Consider the following 24,528-nt stretch of genomic DNA (forward strand, 5'->3'; position numbering starts at 1 on the left):
TTCGGTGGTCATATTTTTATTTTATTTCATTTGTTTTGTATTGCTAAAAGCGAGTCATACATAAAAATAATTCGTATTTCAAAAAAACTAAAAGAAAAAGTTTATTACGAGAGGTTGAAAAAAGTAACTTTTCTGTTACTTTTATTATTTGCCAAAAGCGAGTCATACATTAAAATAATCGTAATTGACTTAGGTCATTTTATATACTGATTTTGTTAAATTAAGCGTCATGAAAGCGAATCTAGTATTAAAATACATGTCCATAAAAATTATTTCGTAAAGATAATTTCATAAATAAGAGCAATTTTTGTGATAAATCACGGGCAATATTTGCTCGAATATCATAGAAATTATTAACGAAATATGTCCTAAATTCTTTAAGAACATGTAAAAGAGTTTACAGTATAAACAGTTTGGGCATATCTTAAATTTAATTCCGCATTGATTGGTTTAACAAAATGGTACAAAATCTGTATTGTTAACGTGACATCCTTAATCGAATATCTACAATCCTCATGCATTTTAAAAAGTAAGACATTTCGAATGCCAAGTTCTTTCACACCGTATTGACTCTGATTCATACAATTCATATGAAAAGAGAGAAGAAATCATTATCCTTTCACCAGCACACTGATCTATAAAGTGAAATGATCCCTTTTCACGCCAAGGATCATCCTCGCGATACAGTTGGTCTGGCAGGTAGGTCAATGACGTCATTCTCAGATTTCCTTCATATAAAGGGGAATGGGGTTCCACAAATCCAGTTTTCATTTTGAATCAACATGGTTGGATCGACGTGGATAGTTTTCGCAGGATGTTATATCACTGCAGGTAAGCCAACTATATGTTTAAATTCATAATACTAAAAAAAAATCATGAAGATTTTTACAAAAGAATTGCTATTTTCGGGCGGATGACCTCTTCCAAAAAATTGACATTTGTGTTTTCAGGTCACTTAAAAAAATTTTTGAACAGTTTGGAGAAGTAAAATTTGATGCTTTGAGGATTCACTAAAGAAAAGGCGCATCAGACATTTTAGTTTCTCTAACTTAAACTTTAACCAGAAATGTTTTGAAAAACTTTTTTCGTTTTAAGTTGGATACGATTTTAAAAAACTGTAGTTCATTGACATTTTTAAATAGCGATGATATTTATTAAATTAATATTTCCTAGTTATCCATTATATTCATGCCTTCTAATTTACTTCATTTAGTCTAAGTAATTTATTAAAAAATCCATTATCAAATTTTGAGGACCATATGCAATTCACATCTATTTATAATTCTTTGCCGTACACATCTGCATCTGCTATTTCAAAGCTGTATAAAAATAACTCATGAAAACTCACTGTTAAAAACTTAAGAACTTAATATCCAAATAAGAATTTTATATTTCATTTTCCTTAATCTTTTCTTATTCGAATTTATCCCAAATAATAATTACTCTTCATTTATTTAGCGTAGTTCTGGAAATGATTTTGATTTCGGTTGATAATGCTTGATGAACGTTTTCTATAGGATCTCCCTCTATAACAATTGTTCTAATTCTTCGTTTATTCGAAACAAGAAAATAAAAACAGTATCATCAATTTTTCTAGTTATTGTTTTTTGATATAGTTAAACATATTTTTTTGTTACATTTATCAACCTTCTAAGCAGATTGTAGTGTTGCATTTAAGTCTTATTAATCATGTTAAAAAATGCATTTAAGGTATATTTAACATCAATTATTTTTCATATATTTTTCTACTGTGCTATTTAAAATTAAGATTTCTTAAAATAACTGCTTAATTTCGATTACTATTTTAAACTTTTTCACATTTTATAAGCGAAAAAATTGCATAATTTACCCTTTGCGGTCATATTTTGTTGTAACTCAATGGGAATTAGTGACTGAGAGCAAACATACAACCGCAAAGGGTTGAAATTAATTCGTAACATAAAATTTGACTTTGTAATCTGAATTATTTTAGACTACAAACTTGTTGACGATAAATAAAAGTTATTTAAAGCATTGTATTATAAATGTAAAAAATTTAAATGTATGTAGAATTTTGCTTTGTCTTTTTCCACGGTATTATTTTATACTTTTGAATTTTATTTTCAAAATTTTAAATAAAAAATTTAAATAAGGACGAACTCTTATGAATTTTAAATAAACTATTTTGTTTTATCAAAAACCAATAACTATATTCAACTTTCTTGTTCATTTGAAGTTCATATTTAATGATAACATGTTCCAAATTGAAAGCTTACATATATTTGTTATTGTATGGTTTTATTCATTAATTAGAGCCAGAATACAATCAGTATTTTAATACACACAAGAAACTTCTAGTAGTTAAGTTATTGTTTGCAATTTACGATAAGAAATTATTGCTCCACAAATCAATGACCATTTTCTGCTCTTCTTGCAATAAGTCCTAATTTTTTTATTGTGATTTGCTTACATTTTTTTAAAAATTAAATTAAAATTTAACTAGTAAGTTATGTAACAAGAAATTTGATATCGAGTGAATCCAACTTATATGACCCCTCACATAATTTTAAGAAAATAGCTTCCTTTGGATGCACAAATTTCATTGAATTTGCAATTATTGGCTTATACTCATGAGTTCATCTTTATTAAGTTTAACATCAACAATACATTTTTAAGAATATTATGTTCTTGATATTGTTTTAGTTTTTTTTAATTTTGTTTTTGTAACATTTGCAGAGATAAATTGATTATTATTTGTTTAAGTTCAGTTATATAAAGCATACATAAAACGTTAATTAAGTTATCTGAATAACTTACTCGGTACAGAGTATAATAATTCTGATTAATCCACAAATCCCGAAAAACATTTTAAATTCTTGACAGTTTTAATAAAAACTAACATTAAAGTTAAATGACTGAAAGTAAACTTATTCACGCAATGTACTATCATACGCAAAAATAGGTTGAACAACCTATGATGCATGCATGTAGTTTGTTGTAATACAATTTTTTCAACTGATCTTTATTTAATTTTTTAATAATAAAGTTTGTGGGTCAAATAAATATAAAAATTAGCTGAACAGCTAATTGCGCGTCATATCATTTCAATGAATTTGTATCATTATAGACGCAGATGCAGATATAAACTTATAGATATAACTACAATTAATCATAATTTAATCGAGTTTATTACTCCTGTTTTACAATTTTCAAAGTAAAAATTTTAGTAAGCTTGTTAATATACCTATTAAATCTTTAGTATTTTATTTATTGTTTTTTTTTTTAATTAAATCAAAAAGTTATCATGACAATTTTGAGAGTTGAAGCTTAATAGAGTAAAAACAAATTTACAAGAAAACAAAAACGGTGTAATGAAACTTGTATAAAATTGCAGGGTACATAATTAGTGCTCAAAATAACACTGAGACATAAATATAATGATCAGAAAAAATACTTCTTTAATCCTTTCAAACAAGCTCAACTAATGAGGACTTTCCTCTTAACGAAAAGGCTTATTTTGTGAATTTTGAAAGTGGCTTAAAAAAACTGTTTGAAATCAACAGATGCATATTTATTTTTCTTTAATTTCTCAAAGAAAAATAACTATAACGTATTTTAAAATGTAGATAGTAAGAGACTAAAAATACAATAAAAAGATAGAAAATATTTAAATTTCATCCAATATTTTTTTATCATGTGTTTTTACTAAAATTGTAATTAAATTGTTTCATAATATTATGCCAGTTAATTTAGACCAAAAAATAATTTTAACTTGTTCCGATATTGTGAATCTTAATGATGATAAAGTACTACTGCTGTTTTTACCGGCTTTCAAATGGAATGACAGTACTAGCGTTGTAAACCTTGCTTAAGTTTAATACACCTTTGCAGTTAGACATTTTCGTCTGAAAAATATTACAATTTTATTGACTTATTTAAACCATTTGTTTAATTTAAGATTGCAGTAAGACGTGCTTTGTTCACTATTTATTTTTCGCTGCTTAGGAAGTTCAAAGGACTCAAAAATGTTTCGAGAAAGTTTGGGGAACTAATATATAATAGATATTAACTTTTTTTCCCAACAGCGAAATATTTGTAAGAATATTCATTATATTTCTGGAATTCTATATCCATATTTCTGAAGTGAAATCAAAAATCTAAAAAATCACAGGGAAAACAAGATTAACTTGATTGAGGAAAACAAGATTTACTTAAAAGATTAACTTGAACTTCCCCCGGCGTAAACTGATTGTTTCTCAAGAAACTTCTATTTACATATCACGTACAAGTTTTTTGTCTACAAACAGTAAACATTTTTAAGAGAAGTTTTCTCTGAAGTATTGACCAAATTATACAAACTTGCTTAATAATTTGTTTTTAACTAAACCAATTTATAAATGATTAGTAAAAAATATTCCTTTACAAATCATGCACAGGCTTTTCCTCCACGAATATTAAACAATTTTAGAAACAGTTTTTCTAGGAAATAATCTCCAAATTGCTTAAATGAGGTAAATAATGGATCGTAAAAATATATTAATTTATAAATGTTTTATGTAAAGCTTCCATTTATAAGTCCCGTATAAAGTCTTCCTTCACATTCAGTAATTTCGAAATCAGTTTTCTAGCCAGACATTAATTTGATTTTCTATTTGAGTGAAATTCTAAAACTCATTTGAAATGTTACATAAATAGTTTTTATTCACATATTTCGTATAAGTTCATCCTTTATTTTTACAAATATTTAACATAGTTATAGTAACAGTTTTTGATCGAAATATTGACAAAACTGTTTGATTAGGGCCTATAAATTTATTTTACACTTGTACTAATACGTAAATATTTTAAAGAAAGTTTCAACTTTGTTCTACATCAATAAAAATATTCAAAACCTCCGATAACAGTTTTTGTACTATGTGGTGACCATTTTGTTTAAAAAAGCTTAATAATTTTAACTAAAAATATGCATTTATGTAAATTTATCTGGAAAGAACTTTAAATTTTAAGGAAATAAAAAGATTTCCTATCTAAACATTTAAAATTTTTTACAAAACCTTTTTTGAACCGAGTACTGAATGAATAATTCAACACACATGTGGTCAATAGTATATATTAAAATATACTTAGTTATGAATTTCTTGAAAAGTGTTTTAATCTACAAATTTATAAAAAGTCTCAATTCCAAAAATTGTACCATTTCAAAAGCCTTTATTTTACTGATTATATACAGTATATAGAATTTTTATTTTTATAAATTTGAAAAATTAATTCAAAGATATTCATACATTTATATACAAAAAACATTAACTCCAAATTATAAAACGAAGTCTTACTAAACAATGATTAAACTAGACTTAATTCTTTTAGAAAATATGCTTCCTTAACAGAATTCAAGGAATGTAGAATTTTTTTTCTTTAGGAATCAGTTACCTAGTTAATAGTCAATACTTAATACTGAATACTATTACTTAATAGTACAAACTTAATATTAATAATTAATTGAACTTAATCGTAAATAAATAACAGCAAATTACATTAAATTTACAAACAATTAGTACTTAATAGTTAATAATAAGTAATAGTGCTTAGTTATATTACTTCATATTTTCTTATGGTATTAATAATGCTTCTAGTGTTAAGTATCAATTTTTAATATTTCGTACTTAATATTCAATACGTCAGAACTAATCAGTATTCCTTAAGCAAAAAATTAAACCCGACTATCTTCTTTTTGGAAATATTTTTCCTTAAAATGCATTTAGGTTTCTCTTTTCTTTCTTTTCTTCAAGAATCAATTACCTAGTTAATAGTCAATGTATACATGAAAAAAAACTATGTAATAAGACCATAAAAATAACCTATATTTCATCGAAACTTTTTTTTAATCTATCATTTTGTCTGGGGGGAATATTTTTAGCTACTATCTTGTAACTGTATCGAAGCAGGAACTGATTCGATTGTTTTAATGAATCTGAATGAACATATTATATCGTGAAGCCAGCCGGGCAAGACGTTTTATTTCTGTTTAAGGAAACAATCGCACCGGTAATCCTCTCACGGTTTTTCTCACAATAACTTCCTACTACTCTTTTTGTTTATGCTCTCAATAGTTCATTATCCTTCATCAAATGTATTTAATAAAGTTTCAGACATAGCAAATAATTATAACGCACGTGTTGGTGCAAAATAATTGAGGATTTTAAAAGAACTTCCTTTTAAGCTAGATTAATGCATTTTTTAAAATTTAATTAAATAAAATTATAAATTTTACAAAACGTTAATTACAAATGTAAATGTTCTTTTAAAGTAAAAATTAAAAAGAAACAGAATGAAATACTAAAATAGCAAGAGTTCTACAAATTAATACTGATTGATTCAATCAATATTTAAATTATTGTCTATTTTTAACTAAGCCGGAATAATTGAATTTAAACGGTGGTTTTGCTATAGCAAATAGTATTTTTTTTTTTAATTTTAATTTTTTTTTTCAAATTTAGGTTTTAATTGTTTAAGTGACTAATATGTTTTGAAGTGTACATATTCCAGTGTACTCTGTTCTAATTTTGAACACTTTTAGCTCTTTTGCTTAAGCACTTAACACTTTTAGCAATTTTTTCCGCGGGTCACAAATTTTATGTAATGTAAAATTGTAGGAAATTGTGACATGATCGAAATAATTCTTGAAAGTGTTGACTTTAAAAATTAGAAAAAGAGTAGTGGGATAAGTTTGTAAATTAACTGTCATTCATTTAAAAAAGGAAAGTTCAAAAGATTATACGTGAAGAAGCTGAACTACAGTTAAAATTTTACTTCAATTTATGATAAAAAAATATTTATATTATTACTGATAATAATTCATGAATCTGTAGTGATAAGAATTCATAAAAATTGTCTCTGATGAAGTTGTCTTGCATTTAATTATAAATGGGATAGACTTCCAAGGTAATATGGGTTCTATTTGTCATTGAAACATATGTTCACAATATGGTGCAGCGCTTTGAATTATTTACGAAATAATACAGTCCGACATATGTGTAATTTCAGCGATATCTTCAAAAAATAATAACTTGAGATTTTTTTTTTTGAATATTTGCTGGCTTTTAAAGTAGGCTATAACCAGTCTATTCTAGAGTAAAATCCGACGCCGCATTCGCAGGATGCCGAGATTATTAAGAGTTACAATTCTCTTTATTACCCTCAAACAAAGTAGTAGTATAAACAGATGAAAGTGGGACAAGAATTACCTGTAACAGACGTATTTTTCTGATTGATATCTATAAAAAATTAATAGTTAACTAGACGGCAGCGAGTTTTCGTTTGCTACTATTGTAGTAAATGATATATAAGATGATGATATGTTTACTACGATTGGAGAAAAAGATGAAAATGGATAGGTCACATATTTAGAATGCCTCCTACAAGAAGTAGCCTTAACGTAGGCACCAGAAGGCAAATGAAGAAGAGGCAGACCCATGCTAATATGGAGAAGAAAAAAAAGACAGGTGAAATAGACGAGCTGGTCAGAGGCGAGATCTTGTGCAAAAGACAGAATGAGCTGTCACAAGAAGATGAGGGCCTTATGTGCCACTTTGCACAAAGCAGGATAAGAAAATGAAATAAGTTCTATTGGAGTGTTAAGTCAAAAGTGTGGTCATCAGAAGTCGAGAAAAAATAAAAACGCAATCCTTAAGTTATGAAACGCTTAACTGATCGGTTACCTTTAAAAATAACCTTTCAAACAACGACAAATAAAAATATACTAAACATTATTACATTTCTTTTAAAGTTTCGATATTGTTACTGCATTTTTAAAACTTTCTTTAAATGAACCATATGCATTTTCTTTCCCAAGTATGACGGCATCTATGGTAATCACGCGATTAAAAAAGAAAGAAAATAACAAGTCAGGGCGTTGACTGAAGATTTTGCGTAACTGGGAAAGAATCTGGGCGTCGTCAAGCAAGATGCCGCTGTGTTTAACTACTCTTCTTTTATTTTCCTTACGCCCTGGGGATGGGGAGTTCACGTCCGTTTCAGAAACCACGATTATTTATCGTCAGAGTGAAAGTGATTGCGAGGGCAGCGGAACGACTTGCCTAAAACACTTTTTTTTCCGATCAGCTTGCACTAATTTTTAGTGGAACAATAAGTAGGACAAAAACATACTTGCTATGTCACGGAGTTTGTGACGCTCAAAAGAATAATGTCACAAAGGTACCCTTGAAGATAATTGAGCTGTTTTGGAGGCAGATTTGGCGGTTATCGCTAAATATGCAAAGATTTGATAAATAACAAACATTTGTGAATAAGATGAAGATAAGAGTAAACATTATAAAAACGTTTTCTAAAAACGAGATCTAAGGTATGTTTAATAAACCAGCATAAGCTTTGTAATTCATACATCAAAGACAACCTAGGTTCACCCATTTTAGACTGTTTAACCATTTATCCGAAATTCATGTCATGCTAAAACAAGTTTTGAATCCCACTATTCACGAAATTTATGGATCATATACATTGCATAGCAACAGCTTACGAAGTACTTAATTAGCAATTTTCTTTCATTTAAATTATGAAAACCAATAAGCATAATCATACGATTTGCGAACAACACTTCGAATATCGAAGATCAGTATTAAATAAAGTTTTCAAGCAGGTCAGAGTGTCGTATAATTTGATTTTTTTACTGTATATAAAATATAACAGTTATATTATTTGCTTCTGTTACTGCATGTTTAGTGCATATTGAACTAAACTTATTGAACTTTATATATTAAAATATTAATGAATTATATTTTGAGCTATTATTAAACATTTCATATTTAACTAAACTTTCTAAATGAAATGTATTCAGGCTAAAAATTAAGGTCTGTGTAGTTTTTAATGTTCGAACCTAATAATGAAGAACAAGGGGTACCAGAAGAAGTTTTTACCAGTCTAACGGATTTTTTTTAACATTAGGTTGGTAAAATTATTCAAATTAAAAAAATTGAAACGAGGAAAAATTAACAATAGTTTTCTGTCAGTAAGTTTATTTCTTTTTTGTCTTATTAAAAAATAGTGTTTACAAAAGACGCATTTATTTTTTAAATTTAACTTTTCAATAACCATTTTTTTAATAAATCCCTAAAGCCCTTATAAGCAGGTCAAGGAAAATAGTTTTTTTTTCTAATTCAAACCATAAAGTTATCCTGACAACATCATATCAATTTTTTGCATGCCAAATGACTTTTCCTTAAAATTATTATAAGCATTCTTTTAATTTCTCTGAAAGAAATCTAATTGATTTTAATATTTTTCTTTATCTAAATATCTGTCGGAATAGTAGTTTCAATTAAATGTAATGCATCAATGCACGTCACGATATGCTTAGAGTAATATGTTCCTTCAAGGTTACGAATAATTTAAGATCGAAAGATAAATGTTAAGTAAATGGAAATGCTGAGGTCAAAGTCAACTTTTTCCATAAAATTTCAATTTGAATGCGTGTAAAGTATTCTCAAACGGTGAGTTTTTTTTAAGTTTTTTTTTTTTTTGAAATTTTTAAAAGAGTTCCTGATGATATCAGAAAATAATTTCTTGTCGGGAAAGAAATAAAAATGTAATCTCCACCCTTTTTCAAGAAATGAATATCAGAATGACATTTATTTATCAGACTTATTAAGATTCATTAACATACTTTAAAAACGTTAATACAATTTTCATTTTTTCGGTTAAGGGAAATTATCTATGAAGGTAAAACCATGTTTTCAAATATCAGGTTACTATTCTAAACTTTATATTATGACTCAGTTGCCTTTTTAAAATGTACATAGTTTTTTAATTCAAAAACAGAATTCAAAAATCAGATCACTATTCTAAACTTTACATTGCGACTCAGCTTCCTTTCTAAAATGTACATTAATGGATTTCCATTTCCGAAATTTGTACCCACTGTAGATTTATCCTATTCAATTCTGTGAGGAACAGTAACATAAAGTTTATTTGCTAGTTAACTCACTATGAGAATTGTCATTCGGGGTCACTTATATTCAATTTTTCAGCTGCAGTTTACGAGCGTTTATTTTAGAAATCAATTAATTGTTGTAAAGCTCAAGTCTACGGTTACACTCTTTGTATACGTGCTTGCTAAATAGAAAAACACATGATAGTCTAGAATACTCTTCAACATAGGGAAACTTTAGCTGTAAGAATTCAATGTTTTGGTTATGTTGGTGATGAGGTAACAAAAAGTTAACAAAGTTATATTGCTCAAATCATTCATCAATAGAAAAAGTGCAACAAGTAATTTTTTCAGAATTATACTGCCGGAAGTTCAGAAATATTATATTAAATATAGGTATAAACCTAACACGTCATGAAATATATCTATGTGATTACAAAATTCAATAATGTGAATACAATGAAACATGTGATTACAAAGCTCAACAACGCCTAACAATGTTTCAATCTTTAAAAATTAAGTTGTTTCCCATTATGTTTCTTATAGATAACAGTTTTACGGACTATAGACTAGGAATACAAAGGATCACCTGCGATGTCAATTAAAGAAGAAAGAGTTTAAAAATTAAGCAGAATGTATTTTATATTTCCATAAAATCTAAAAAAAAATATTTTTAAGAGTATTCTGTTAAAATGCCTCTTCGGGACACCATACTGGTAATTTTGCTCTGGGCTTACAGAAAGCAAATTTTGAGGAAAACTTGAGTGGTCTTTGTTACCTGTACGGGAATTGACTTAAAAAATGCATTGAGCTGTCATTGTGAAGTACTGGCCTTCCATCCCCATTGGAAGGTTTGAAGCACAACCAGCTTCAGATCGATGAATACCAGTTTGTCTGGAAATGAGAGGCGATTGGTGAGCAATATTATCTCCCTTGCCATCATCATGTCGTTGGTCACAAATTTGCGGAGGCTTAACTTTCATGATCCTAGACACCCAAATCTGCAGTTTAGAGAATGCTTCCTTTTCCTTTACAAAAATACGTCATAAACTCACAAGAATTAATTTAAAATAATTTATTTTTTAAGGAAATTATATCAAATTTTACAAATGGCAGCTCTTATTAGGTACTCTCTTGATAATGTAGCCGACTTGAAAGTAGTGTTCAGAGCAACATAGTAATATTAGCAATTTAAATTAATTTAAATATTAGCAATTTAAAAATTAACCATTTGTATTTAACACTTATTCATTATTTAATTAATGAGATTACCAGAAAATATTTTTGATTGAAATCTCAAATAACTTTAAAATTGTATAGTTTTATGACATTATTCGCTGTGTCCAAATTTTTTGCAAAGTGTTTAAAGTAGAGAAAAATATGCGAAATCTACAGGACAAAAATAACTTTCTAGTTATTTTTGTGCATAGAAATGACTAATTAATCTATCCTAATTTGAAGTTCGTTGCAAATATGCTCCACATGTGGTGATCTGTATGTGCCACCAACTGTAACTACATCCGTGTTTACCATATTGTTAAATTCAGCGTTTAAGTGTCTGAACTTGACCTTAATATGTCTTTTCGCACTTTTAAGATCTCTGGTTTCTTTAAAAGCTATACGGCATTTAAATGAATTAATTTAATATTCTTCCTTAATGTTACAGAGATAACCCAAATGTATGTATGTGCCAGATATTACTAAAAGCTGTCCTTTTAGTTTTGTAATTATGTAAATTAGCAATGAAAATTAAAATTATTTCAAATACTTCACATTGCATACATGTGAATAGACCACGATTCTCTCTTACGTAAAACATGTAGGAGAAAATCAGATAATACTAGGTGCTTTTTTTAAAAAAATCCAACGCCTTTAACGACTTTTTGGAGATTTTCATCTCGGCTGTAGTTGATCGCAATTATTATGAAAGCTTTTAATACTTTTAAAATTTGTTACCCGAATTAAAAAAAGGTCATAAGTTATGATTTAAAAAAATCCCAACAGGAGAGCGAATTGTTAAAAGCCTTTGGATTGAAAAATCGCATACCGGGTAGCTAAGATTCGAAGGCTTGTTGGAGTAAACTGTTTGAACCACCTGTCAGCTTTAATCAAGATATTTATTGTTTAATTGTGTATAACATATCATTCCTGAAAAGTCATCATTCTACTGTTTTTGTAAATGATATTTTCTAGAAAAAGTCAAAACACTCGGTTTTACTCCACTAATGGGGTAAAACCGGGTACGTAAGTTAACGTAATGAAAAATTTAGAAATACTAGAATTTCATCGAAAAACTAGCAGACATTTATATTTTATATGAAAATTTAAGAAACTTATTCATGTATTTCTATGGGATGTAGTCTAGGCCGAACACAAGGGAGGCGAGAGAGGGACAACTGTCCCGGAACTGCTGAGGGCCCAACCGAAATTGTTTACAAAAATACTGTGTTTATTATTTTTATTAAAAAAAAGTAAATTTTAGTTATGCTTTTAATCTTTCCTAATAGAAGTTACGTTTTTAATCAGCTAATTGAATTATTAGATACGCATATAATGCGAATATAATATCTATGCATATAATATTTACGTGTAACGTATTAAGTAATATGAACTATGGATGTCTGCTAAGCTTAAAATATTACAACCAAATGTATTGAAGGCATTTACTTATCAATGATTTAACTTAAAACAGGCATAATGTCCTTTAATTATTTTCGAAGGAAAAACTATTTTAATTTCCTTCACTATTTTTAATTATTACAAAATTGAATTTAAACATATTGAGAAATGTTTAGACAAAGAATTTTTTTTTAACTCTTTCCATCCATTCCTTTGTCTTACTTTCTTCCTCATTCTAATAACCTATTATTTTCAGCTCAAAGTGATTTATTCCTCTTCGCGTGTTTCTAAACAATCCCGATAAACAAATTTAACCTTGTTCTTAAATTTCGTTCAGGTGGTCTTTGTGAAGATATCTCCACACGACAAATAAAAAGCAGCATTCTCATACAAATTGCGGTCAACGTTTGTTTTGTAAAATATTCAATTTTAATAAATCGTCTGATGAAATATTTGTTTTCAGACTAATCTTGAGGTAAAAATTATTTTACATTCGGTTTTGTCCTGTAAGCTTTTAACCTTCAAGGTTAATTATTTTTTCAATGTAAATATAAATGCGTTGGTGTGACAACTGAACGTCAAATAGTTTAAGTAAATTTCATCGAAACCTGAAAATTTGAACAAATAAATAATATTTCTACATTGTTGTCATGAGATTTTAAACTACAGGGAATCGGCAAACACTTTTTTTTTATATAATCTGTAAGAAATCAGTCAAATTTAAATTAACTTTAAATAATAATATTACTATATAGCTCATATTATGTTTAAAATCAAATTATATTTCAGTGAAATGGGTATGGTATAAGTAATTTTGATAAAATAATACAAATTTTAATATAATGTGATTAAACATAAGTTAAGTGAATAAAGACAACGTAAAATAAGCAGGAATGTCTAAACTACATGCCAAATAGATAATATGAAAATTTAAGAAAAACAGTTTATAAATTCTTTTAATCTTTTGGTTAAAGTTTAAGAAAAATAAATTTAGAAAATCATTGTCTGAAAACTATTTGATTGTGCTCAATGTTCCTCTACTAATTTTGAAGGTTAATCATTTATCGACTCCGTAAATAGTGCAAATGTTGTTAATTTGCATATTTTAATTAACTGTATCTTAAAAGTAAATCAACATCCTTTAACGCATCTTAGGTCTTTCTTTACAAAATTTAAGTATTTTGAACACATCTTATTTAAAATATAAATAAGTTATATTTATCATTGCTATGTTTATATTTTTAATTATTATTTAAGAAGCAGCTTAGATGTAATATACTTCATGTTTGAGAAAATTTCATCTCACAGGCCTGATATTTCTGATATTCTTTTTATTCTCCATAAAGCATAAGCTTTCCTTAAACTTTTTAATCGAAATTTTATAAATTAATCATTAAACGACTACTAGTATGTATTACCTTCATTTTTTTATTACAACTAGTAAGACACAGTTAAAAAATAATATTTTAACTGTCAACAATTTCAAGCTGCTTTGTGCATTTTAGCCAAGAATATTATTAACAATAAAAACATGGTAAAAAAACACAATATACATCAATTAAATAAAATATACATTGATCTACAATTAAATGTACAATTATATCCTTTGCCGTTTTTATCATTTTCATTATCAGTTTTATCGTTCATCAATTTTTATCATTTAAAATACAAAGCCACTTCCAGTGTTTTAATTGATAAATTTGGAGCAATACATGCATGCAAGATTCTTTTTCAATTACTGAAATTAATTTTAATTACTTTAATGTCAACAAAAAGAAACAACTTTTCACCAACTAACTAACGTTTAATATATCATAAAAATTATCGAGCCGTTTAAAACTCAATCACATTTTGAAATTTAATATCGTTTTCGCTGTTGTTTTTTTTTTTTTAACTCAAGAAAAATATTCTTTAAGAATCATAATTTTTCATGCTATAAATATTTATCTCACAAAAGGGATTATTTAATTAGATTTATTGATAGTATGTTCTACATAGGTATGCAGTTGATAAGCGAAACTCATATTTGAAGACATAATATACGATTTAATATTTAAATAAAAGAATTTACCTATCTTTTATCATTTAAGTGAAATTAATGCATTTCAAAGATTCATCTGTAGAACTTTTTATATATATTTCTATATATATATTTATCTATATTTTCATATATTTTTTAAAAATTTTTGAGCCGTTCAAAATTCAATCACCTTCTGAAATTTAATAACGTTTCTGCTGGGTTTTTTTTAACTCGAGAAAATATTCTTTAAAAATCATAATTTTTCACGTTATAAATATTTATCTCACAAAAGGGATTATTTACTTCGGTTTATTGATAGTATGTATTCCATATGTAAGTGCAGTAGAATAAGAAAAAATTACATTTGAAGACATGATATAGGATTTAATATTTAAATAAAAGAATTTACCTGTTTTTTTTATTATTCCGGTGAAATTAATGCATTTCAAAGACTCATCTGTAGAACTTCATCGTTAGAACTTCTCCAATCAAATTTATTTCATAATACGTGTTCAAAATAAAGAATCTAATTAAAAGAAGAAGTGAAGTGATTTTGTTTAAATTAATTGCTTTAAATGTAAAAATTTAGATTAATAAAAGCAATCTTTCTTCTAATATACACGACATTCAAATTCTAAACTAACATTTAAGAATTTGCCAGATATATGAACATTTTTATTTGATAAAAATTAAAAATCGTTTGATTTGACGAAGTATTTAAATAATATTTTTTCTTCAATGTAATGAACTAATGCGTGATTACGAGTGGATATCTAAATTTACAAATAATACTAAAAAATATCTTCGGTTTTAAATACAATCAGTAAATTTATTATTTAGTAAGGATGCATGAAAGTTACATATTAAAATAATATAAATGATATAGTTTGGCTTCATAGATTTTTGATTATCTAAATATTTAACGATAATTTTAACTGTTCATTGTAAATCAACAAGAGAATATTTTGATTGCATAGAATTGTAAAAGAAAACGATTCTAGACAGCAAACGATGCGAAACAAAGTTTATGTTTATTATGAAGGGAAAACGAGTTTTTATAGCTTACATTTACTTAAAAATGTTAAAACGTAGAGTCTCTATTTATCATTAAAAAAATTGTTGTTTTATAGTTTCCTTCTTTTTTAATGGATAGAAAAATCAAATGTTATGATTTTAAATAAACAAATGTTTTTTAGATATCCTTGGCAAATTATTTATTTATTCCTTATTCAACTGTATTAATCAGTAATATTTATTTATTATATCTTTTTAATATTATTCTCCGTTCCCTTAACTCTCTTCATTTTGATCCTTATTCAAAACTAAGGAATTAAGACTAAAAATGTTTTCCTTTATAAGTTACAAAAGTAGACTGATAATACCTTTTTATGCAGCATTTTATTATAAACATTCTTATAGTTACCATTTTTAATTTGTTAAACGGTTTATAAGCTATATTTACAATATAATTAGTAATTTAAGTAAAATAAATAAATAAAATAACGACTTTTCATAAAAATCAAAAATTAAATAAAAATTTAGATAACAAATTTGTGGAAAAATTTGCTATGGTAGCCGAGCAAAATGATTAGGTTTCAACTTTATCGAAATAGAAAACGAAACAAAAACTGTAGAACCTGTTCTTTTATGCAACAATCTGCTTATCGTCAAAAAATGAAAAATAATAATAATATTGAAGCAATCGTAAGTGTAATAAAATTTAATTTGATTTGATTTTTAAATAAAATTTGATTTAGATATTAAATATTCCAACCAAATCAATCGTGATACAGCTTAACCAATAAAGTTTAAATTAATAATTTTATATGATCAATAAATAGAATTTCTTTTTTTAAAGTTAGAGATATCCACTCAGATAAATCAGTTTTTCAAGAACTAACTTGCAAACGTGAATTAGGCGTTATTTTGACTATGTCAAGTTTCATGTAAAGTTTTTTCAAAACTATATTTATATACATTTTTTCAATGATGATTTTTTAAAAACACTCATATATTGACTGAAAAAGAGACATTTTGAAGTTAGTAAGACTGAAAAGTTTCATACAAAATTAAAAAATTAAATGCATTAAAGTGTCTTATGAAAACAAACTATTACTTCTTAAATTCATTTAAAAAGTTCAAACATTAAATAAACACCACAAAAAGGCTCCTCTTAATATACTTATTAGTTATATTATTTGTATCAGATTGATCAATATTTACTTAATATATAATTTATTTAATAATAATTTCTCTAAACCTGAGTATTTGTATATCATTTTTTATTAAATAGATATAAATATAAATAATTAAAAATATTAATATGAATTTCAATTCATGTTATTAATTTCATCATTAATATGAATAGAAAAGTATTCGAAAATTATTAATAAACATCCATAACCATTATATATCTAATAAATTTCCCTTATGCTTTAATTTTTTGTATAACGATTTAAATTAGCTTATTGTTTAATTATCGGTTTTTCTTATAATGTAATTATATTTAATTCGTTGTAAGTTCTATGTAATCATTTGAATCATATTCTCTGCATTGAAATAGATATTTTTTTAGCTTAAAAGTAAATGAAGCGAGTGTCTAATTTTTAATAATAATAATGTATGAATAAATTAATAGGCATTTATCAATTTGTAATCAATTACTTTTTACTTTCTTCTCATACTTCCTTTAATCTAAAGAATTCAGAGTGCACATAGTATAAACTCGAACATCCCACATCCCTTAGGCCCTACGACCTGATTTCTGCTGTTAAAAAATCTAAATTCACGTCTTTTTATAAAAACAATTATAATTAGTTAGAGATGTCAGTTGGTCAGTTGAGTTATTACCAATGTTAAAGTCAGTTAAATTAGCAATTTAATTACATCTAGTTAACTAATAAAGTTGGAATAAAGTTGAATCACCGAATGAAGTTTGAAAAAATATTTGTCCAGTCAGTATGTGTTTCTGCGTAAAAACAAAAGTTGGAATTTAGAAAACGATTAATGTTGGATAAAATATAAAAATAATGTTAAAAGAATAATTTAGAAAACGATTTATATATAAAAAAAATCAAAAATTTAAAAAAAAAATTATGAATTTGTACCACTTTAAGAATCGTTTGCATAATTATCTCTGTTTTGATTCTCAACTTCAGAACAAAATATGTAAATAAATTAAACACTCAGCAAAAATAATATTGATACACGTTTGAGATTACAAATTATTTTAACACGTTCACACCGGGGTGACCCACCGGTGGGTCATGCTAGATTGTCTCATCGGGCGGCGCACCGGAGTAAAAACTGGTGACAAATAAATTTCATTTTTTAGTTCTTTTCCGGGAATAATAAAAAACCATAACTGCCAATTGTTTTTAACGGATGCAATTTTTGTATTGAATTGCTTCTTCGCCGTGATAAATTTCCTTACAGTGAATTGTTATTGTTGAGAAGAGATTAACTCATCCCGAATATTATCTAATATTGAAATAGTTCTTCTACCAGTATTTTCTCTTTTCCGTCCAGCTTTCAGGCGCAACACCCGGCGTGAACGTGCTAAATATTAACTAGTTAATTGTCTAATATTTTATCACAATTATTGTGAAACTATCCTTAAACTTTAACATTAAGAACTAGTCACTCTCATTAAATAAAAAAAATTTAACGTGATCTCAAAATCACGCGTTGTTGAAAACCTGAACTTACAGGTAAGAACAAAGAATTGACTTTCCTGTTTCCTTTCACTTTACACCAAAGCTTTTTTTTTTTTTTTTATTAAAACCCGTATTTTAAAATTGAAAGATAAAATAACGGCCTCGATTTCAGTAATCAAAAATACAGCTGATAGTGAGGACTTTCTTCAACGTTACTTGAGGGCACGAAAAAAAGATAAACACCGAATCGGTTGCTTCAAGATGTCCAGTTTTGAAAATATGCGGAAGACCATTTTTTGATAAAGCTCACAAATTCTGATCCAGTGACCCAATTATTTTTCGTGTCAATAATGTGTTCAATATCTTCTATGGTCACGTACTCTAACATGTTTACAATTTTTTCAGCTAAACTATTAATTACCATTTAAATTTATGCGGCTAATTGACTTAAATACCTTGGCGTTCTTAACTTAATTAATTATGGATTCGTCAAAACAAATTATACGCCTTGTCAATTTATTGCTTTGGTTGATGAAAGTAAGAAACATATCGAAATTCTTTCCGAAATTCAATGAACAAACTTTTAAAGGCTTTATCAACGCTTTAGGATTTACTTGATGATATTGTACCTTGTATTTGAAGCCATTGTCAATCAGCAACAGAAATTTGAATATCGGGTTGTTTGGAAAGTAATTTGTTTTCTTTTCTAATGAAGGATGATTTTCAAATAGCTTTTAAATATTTTATTCAATCATATATTCTCGCTCAATAGTTAGGGTATTGAACTGACATAGTGAAGAACTGGGGTTCGTTTCCCGGTAGTGGCTCCAAGCCCATGCAGCTTTAGATAAATGAGTATCAGTTTATCTAGAAAATTAAGGCAGCATGTGTTTAATGTTAACCATATTGCGACAATTCACGAAATTTTGCAGTCCACTCCCCCTGTCCCACAGTTGGCTGATGCGAAAATATTTGACTTCTTATTCTCTATTTTGGCAAAATTTCTTTTACCTTCTTCCAGAAATTTTATAACTTCACGTTCATAAAAGTTATCTTTGCTGACAAAATAGTCTAAGTCGGTCTCAACGTTTAAGCTTTACCTATTTAAAAATTAATTTAGAGGGCAAAACAGGAAAAAGAATAAAGAAATATTTCCAGATCTAAGAAATATGGAGGGTCTAGTAGTTTACGCTGCCTAATTTTTAAGAGCTTTTGGGTGAGTTATGAGATCCTGTATTATCTTTATGAAACACCATATCAGTTCTGTTTATCAATTCTGAACATTTTCCACTATTATTTTTTCCTATTTGATCAAACAAAGATCAAACAAATAGTACCAGATCTGGGAAACATAGAGAGTGTATAGTAAATGTTAACCAATTTTTAAGGGCTTTTTGGTGAGTTACCATCAAACTGTATGAGATCTTGTATTATCTTTGTAAAACATGGTATCATTTCTTTTTAAGAATTCTGAACATTTTTCACTATTATTTTTCATATTTGATCAAACTAACTTCTTCACAACTTAGCTCTACTATATCCGCTGATAAAATACATAACAACAATGCAGCATAAGGATGCAGCATAACTTTATGAAAAAATACAATTACCTGTTTTCGGTTGGGTAAAGACGAAATTACTTCTTGAACAACCCATTGGAACGATAGGTTGACTACACTCAGAAGTTAAGACCAACATCTTGAATTCATAGAAATATGGAAATAAAAAATATACTTTATTTTGGTTATGTTGAAACTTACTTTCTGTTTTTTTAATCTTTATGATAATTATAATCTATGAGCTCAAAATATTAAAGTATAGTAAAAGTGCCAGATTATTTTATATAGAAAAAAGTAAGTCAAAATTAGATTTTAAGCTTTTCCAACCTACAAACTTTACTACTTGAGATCGCATATATTGAAGAAAATAAGAATTTATCACATTTTAATTCTTTAGTGATAAAAATTCAGCATAGATTTCTAATTTTAAGTATGTTCTCTCTTTTTTTCTTGAAAAAAAGTATATCAAGAAAAAATTAGATGGTTAAATAAGAATAAAATAAGATAAATCATAAAATATAACAAAACTTTGCAGAAGGAAATTTCGTGTGGGTTTCTAACTTTTGGCACCAATAATTTGTAAACTGTACAAAAATATAAAATCTAATTTTAAAGTATTTTTTATGAAAATATAAATGCAAAAATTTCCTTCCTAGAAAGCAGCACTTCCATTTTCAATTCTCTTTTCCTTATCAGATGAAAATTGCTATAATTTATACACTATTTATAAGAATTCTGCATGCCAAAACCGAATTTTAAAACCCGAAAATATTTATGTTTCATTATTTCATATTTCTTAAAATATTAATAATAAACTACTAGTTCTTACGCCATTCTATTATACAAAACAAATATGTATATATATTACGGTAAAATATCAAAACCTTGCAAATCCTAGGTTCACCGGTGGTAAAACCTAGCTTTTACTAAAGTAGTTTAGTAAAAGTCTGAGGTATGATTTAATATGATTCCATTTCGTCTTATTATCAAGCCTTTGTAGTAAAACCTAGGAGCTACCAACCACTTTGGTAAACCCTACGTTTTACATTCAAAACGTAGAAAATTTTCAGACTTCAGGTTTTTTACAATAACATATACATTATCAAGTAAAAATTTGGTCCCGGATGTTGATGGAGATTTGACATATCATCTCAATTAAGCAAGAGTAATGTAGTATGGAGGAAACAAAATGTCATAAATTTTTCTCTTATTTTTTTACCTGCTTTCAATGTTATGCAACTTAAATACCTATTCAAAGCCTCACATTTGAGTTGGAATTCTTCGAATTGCCATTTGAAAGTGAAGTCACGTACAGAGATGCAATAAACTCTAAATTTAGAAGAAGAAAAAAACGATGGTCAAATGGAATTTCTTCTAGATGAAATTGAAAGCCGTAGCCACCTTGAAATAGGGCAATGTTTAAAAAAAAAAGAACTTAAAAAATTCCAAATCCACTCTGTATCTGCGAGAAATTGAGTGTCAAGCCCTAATCCGCCCATGGGCCGTAGGGCGAATTCTTGTCTAAAAAACGAAATTGAGGAAGCAGCTTACGACAATGCTTGACGTATGACATAGATCTGATCGGTTCTTGGAGGGCGTTCAGTACATAACTTTCGAGGGTTTAACCCCACTTTTGTTTTCATTAATTCGCTTTCCTCGTCCGAAATGTCCCCGCGTTTTCCCCGTTTTACGAGAACCAGTTCTGCATTTGTGTCAGCACAAAAAACTAAGCTGACATCATTGTCTTTTTTTTATTTTTTATTATTCGATGTCCTCGAAATTAAATTCACTAAACATCTTTTATGGAGTTGTGCACCTTGAGAAATTTCTGATAATTAATAGTTCACTGTAGGGTAGTGCGATGTAAAAAAAAAAAATATCATGTGTCCTTAATGACATGCAAAAAATACCACAAGATTTTACAAAATTAATGTATCTCCTTTTGCGAATTATTTATTTAAGATGCGAGTAGCTAATATATTTTTGGCAGGAAAGAAAGACTTTGTGTGGGTATTGTCTTAGAAGTTTGTCAACAAAAAAAAACTCCGCTTAATATGATGATCTCTAACTCAAGAAGTATTTTTTGACAATAATATTGACGTCTAACTGCGTTCTCATTTATATCTAGAATTATATAATAGTTTAACTTTCAAAAAAAAATATATATATATATATATATATTCATGTCTCTTCCGTTGGAAGTTAACTGGGGCTAGTGATATAAACATCTCTGCACTACACCTTCACGAAGAAATTTGTTATTTATGCTGAATGCTGGGTAATTGAAATTTGAAATTAAACAGATCTCAAGTTATCATAAATAAGTAAAAAATAATATTATTTATAACCTATTATCACCCTTTGTTGAAATTCAGAATTAAGTAACTAAAAAGGTAAATGGAACATTCGAAAGTTATTTTTGTTCCATAAAAAACCATCTTTTACGAATTTCTGCTGAAGTATCATTCAGTGTTAATAATCTACGATATCTCACAGAAGAAATTTGATCAAGAAATAAAAAAGTTATTCAAGATGTCTACTCTAGCCCCATATCCACGCTTCCCTAACATCCATATTATTTCAAGAACCGATAATTTTGTTACGTAGTTTTATTTATTTTATGTATTTTTTGTGAAACCTAGTTTGTCATGAAAATATATGTGAACATTTTTCTAAAAAAAATTAAGTAAAACTCAAAACAATGAGAAGAAATAAAAGAAATTTTGAGTTATTGCATTGATGAGCAATAAATGGGTAACGATTCTTATACACAATCATTGCAATGTTTTATCAGGATTATAATTAAATTTTCGGAATTATAATGCTTCTTTGAATTTATATCTATACCATAATCTTCAGATTTAAAAAGTATTTAAAAACTTACTTTAACTCATTCCTTGCCGAATGAAGGATTTGTTGCCATAGGATATGTAATTTTAGATTATACATAAATAATTTATTAATATAATTATTGAATTATTGAAAATAATTTTTAACGTTTAAATATTTAAGTTATCAGTATTTATTGCTTCGTAAAACAAGACATGGAAGCGAAATGGGTGATTTCACGCGTTGAAAAGAAGTAGAACATTTTAGTAAAAAAAATAATTTTTAACCACAAAAAATGTATAACAAACAGGCTAAGAAATTAAATAAAAGTGCTTATTGAATAGATAAAGTTTTTACCAATTGTTTTGAACGATAGTTAATTATATATAGCATATTCTATACCATCCGTAAATTTGAAAGCATTATTTACTTAGGACCGTTTTGAGTGCTGTGCATTCTTTCTCTTTTCAAAAGCAAAAACAAAATTTAGCAAAATCAAAAATGCTATGCCTCTTTGGTCCCCCCAAACTATTTAAAACCATTAATATTGATTTTATCATTTAAAATAACAACTTCATGTTAAATAACGCTATAAGTTTCGCTAATATGACAAACACTGCCAATTTCCCTTGGGTAAAATAATAATAATAATAATTGCTTGTCATAGATTCCAATTGTAAAATATTTTATTTTACTTTTAATATTTTGCTATTCTCACGATAAAAATCAAATAAATTCGCTATGTTATTGTAAACCACCATTTCCAATAAATTAGTGTTTCTTACCTGGAACTAAATGAAAAATTATTTTTGAAAAATCACATTTATTCTCCATCAAAAATGAGTTTTATTTCATTCACATTTTCACTTGACCCATATAATATATTGTTTATACTGTCTGTCTAACCAAAGAACTGTCTGTCTAACCGCCACTTAGTTTAGGTCTGTCAGTTGCAATCGAAACAAGAAAAGCATTTTTTTTTTTAACCTTTACTTCCCTTGCCGACACGTGTCAATAATATATTATACAAAATAGTTTTACGAAATAAATTCAATCTCTAGTCACCAACAGACAGGCACCTAGACAGGCAGCGAAAGGAGTTATTAATTAATATTTTTAATTATTGTTAATTAATTATTATTTTATCTCTTGCAGTTCTCTCAATATCAATTGTTAAGAGACAAGTGGATGGTCAAAACGACGCAGAGTTGTGCAAAGAGAGATCACCCAGTGAATATTTTCGTCTGACAGCTGACGATGACTGCCGAGACGTAGTCAGGTGCTCTGTCCAGGGTCTCCTAGCTCTTAGGTGTCCTTCTGGTCTTGCTTTTGACATCGAAAAGCAGACTTGCGACTGGAAGAATAATGTCAAAAATTGCGAACAGTTAGAAAGTAAGTAAAAAAAAAAGCCATATATTCATATATACTATTTTAAAATTAGGATTAGAACTTTTAGTGAATTTGAATAAATTAACTTTGAAGTCCATGCATTGAAAATAGGGTCGGTATTGCTGTTATTTTTTTATCCCCAAGCATTTCATTTGGAGGAATCAAAAAATCCCTAACACTCATTTGAGTTAAAATGGAGTTTGATGAAATGGAGTAACACTCATTTGAGTTTGGAGTCACGACGTTCACTCTCGAGGCGCTTTTAATTTTCTGTCCAATGAGCAGAAAATTATGGTCTTCTCAAAAAATGATGAAATTCTTGTAGATTGTTTGTTGCCAAATCTGCTTTAGACCTTCTTCCACTCCAAAATACTTAGAAAATGCCACTTAGTACTGTATATTCACAGATATATCCGAAATTCAAAGATTTTCAAAATAAATCAATGTTATATAAATAAACACGACTGAAATAAGAACTTTTACAAAGAAAACTTACCCAGTTGAAACCTTCTTTCACTAAAATCTTCAATTGCC

General features: G+C 27.4%; 1 protein-coding gene across 1 annotated transcript in view; it reads left to right on the plus strand.

The window, feature by feature from the left end:
• The first annotated feature begins 681 nt into the window (after positions 1 to 681).
• LOC107452819 (chitin deacetylase 1) overlaps positions 682 to 24,528 on the plus strand; it is a 33,307-nt gene continuing 9,460 nt past the window's right edge. The window contains exons 1-2 of the mRNA XM_016069409.4: positions 682 to 831; positions 23,761 to 23,997. Of these exons, the coding sequence (XP_015924895.1) occupies positions 783 to 831; positions 23,761 to 23,997 (286 nt within the window). The 5' untranslated portion in view covers positions 682 to 782. The remainder of the gene's footprint in view (positions 832 to 23,760; positions 23,998 to 24,528) is intronic.

This window comes from Parasteatoda tepidariorum, chromosome 5 (assembly GCF_982258835.1).
Source record: "Parasteatoda tepidariorum strain Cologne lab strain chromosome 5, Ptep-v5.0, whole genome shotgun sequence".
In the NCBI taxonomy this organism is placed as follows: Eukaryota; Metazoa; Arthropoda; class Arachnida; order Araneae; family Theridiidae; genus Parasteatoda; species Parasteatoda tepidariorum.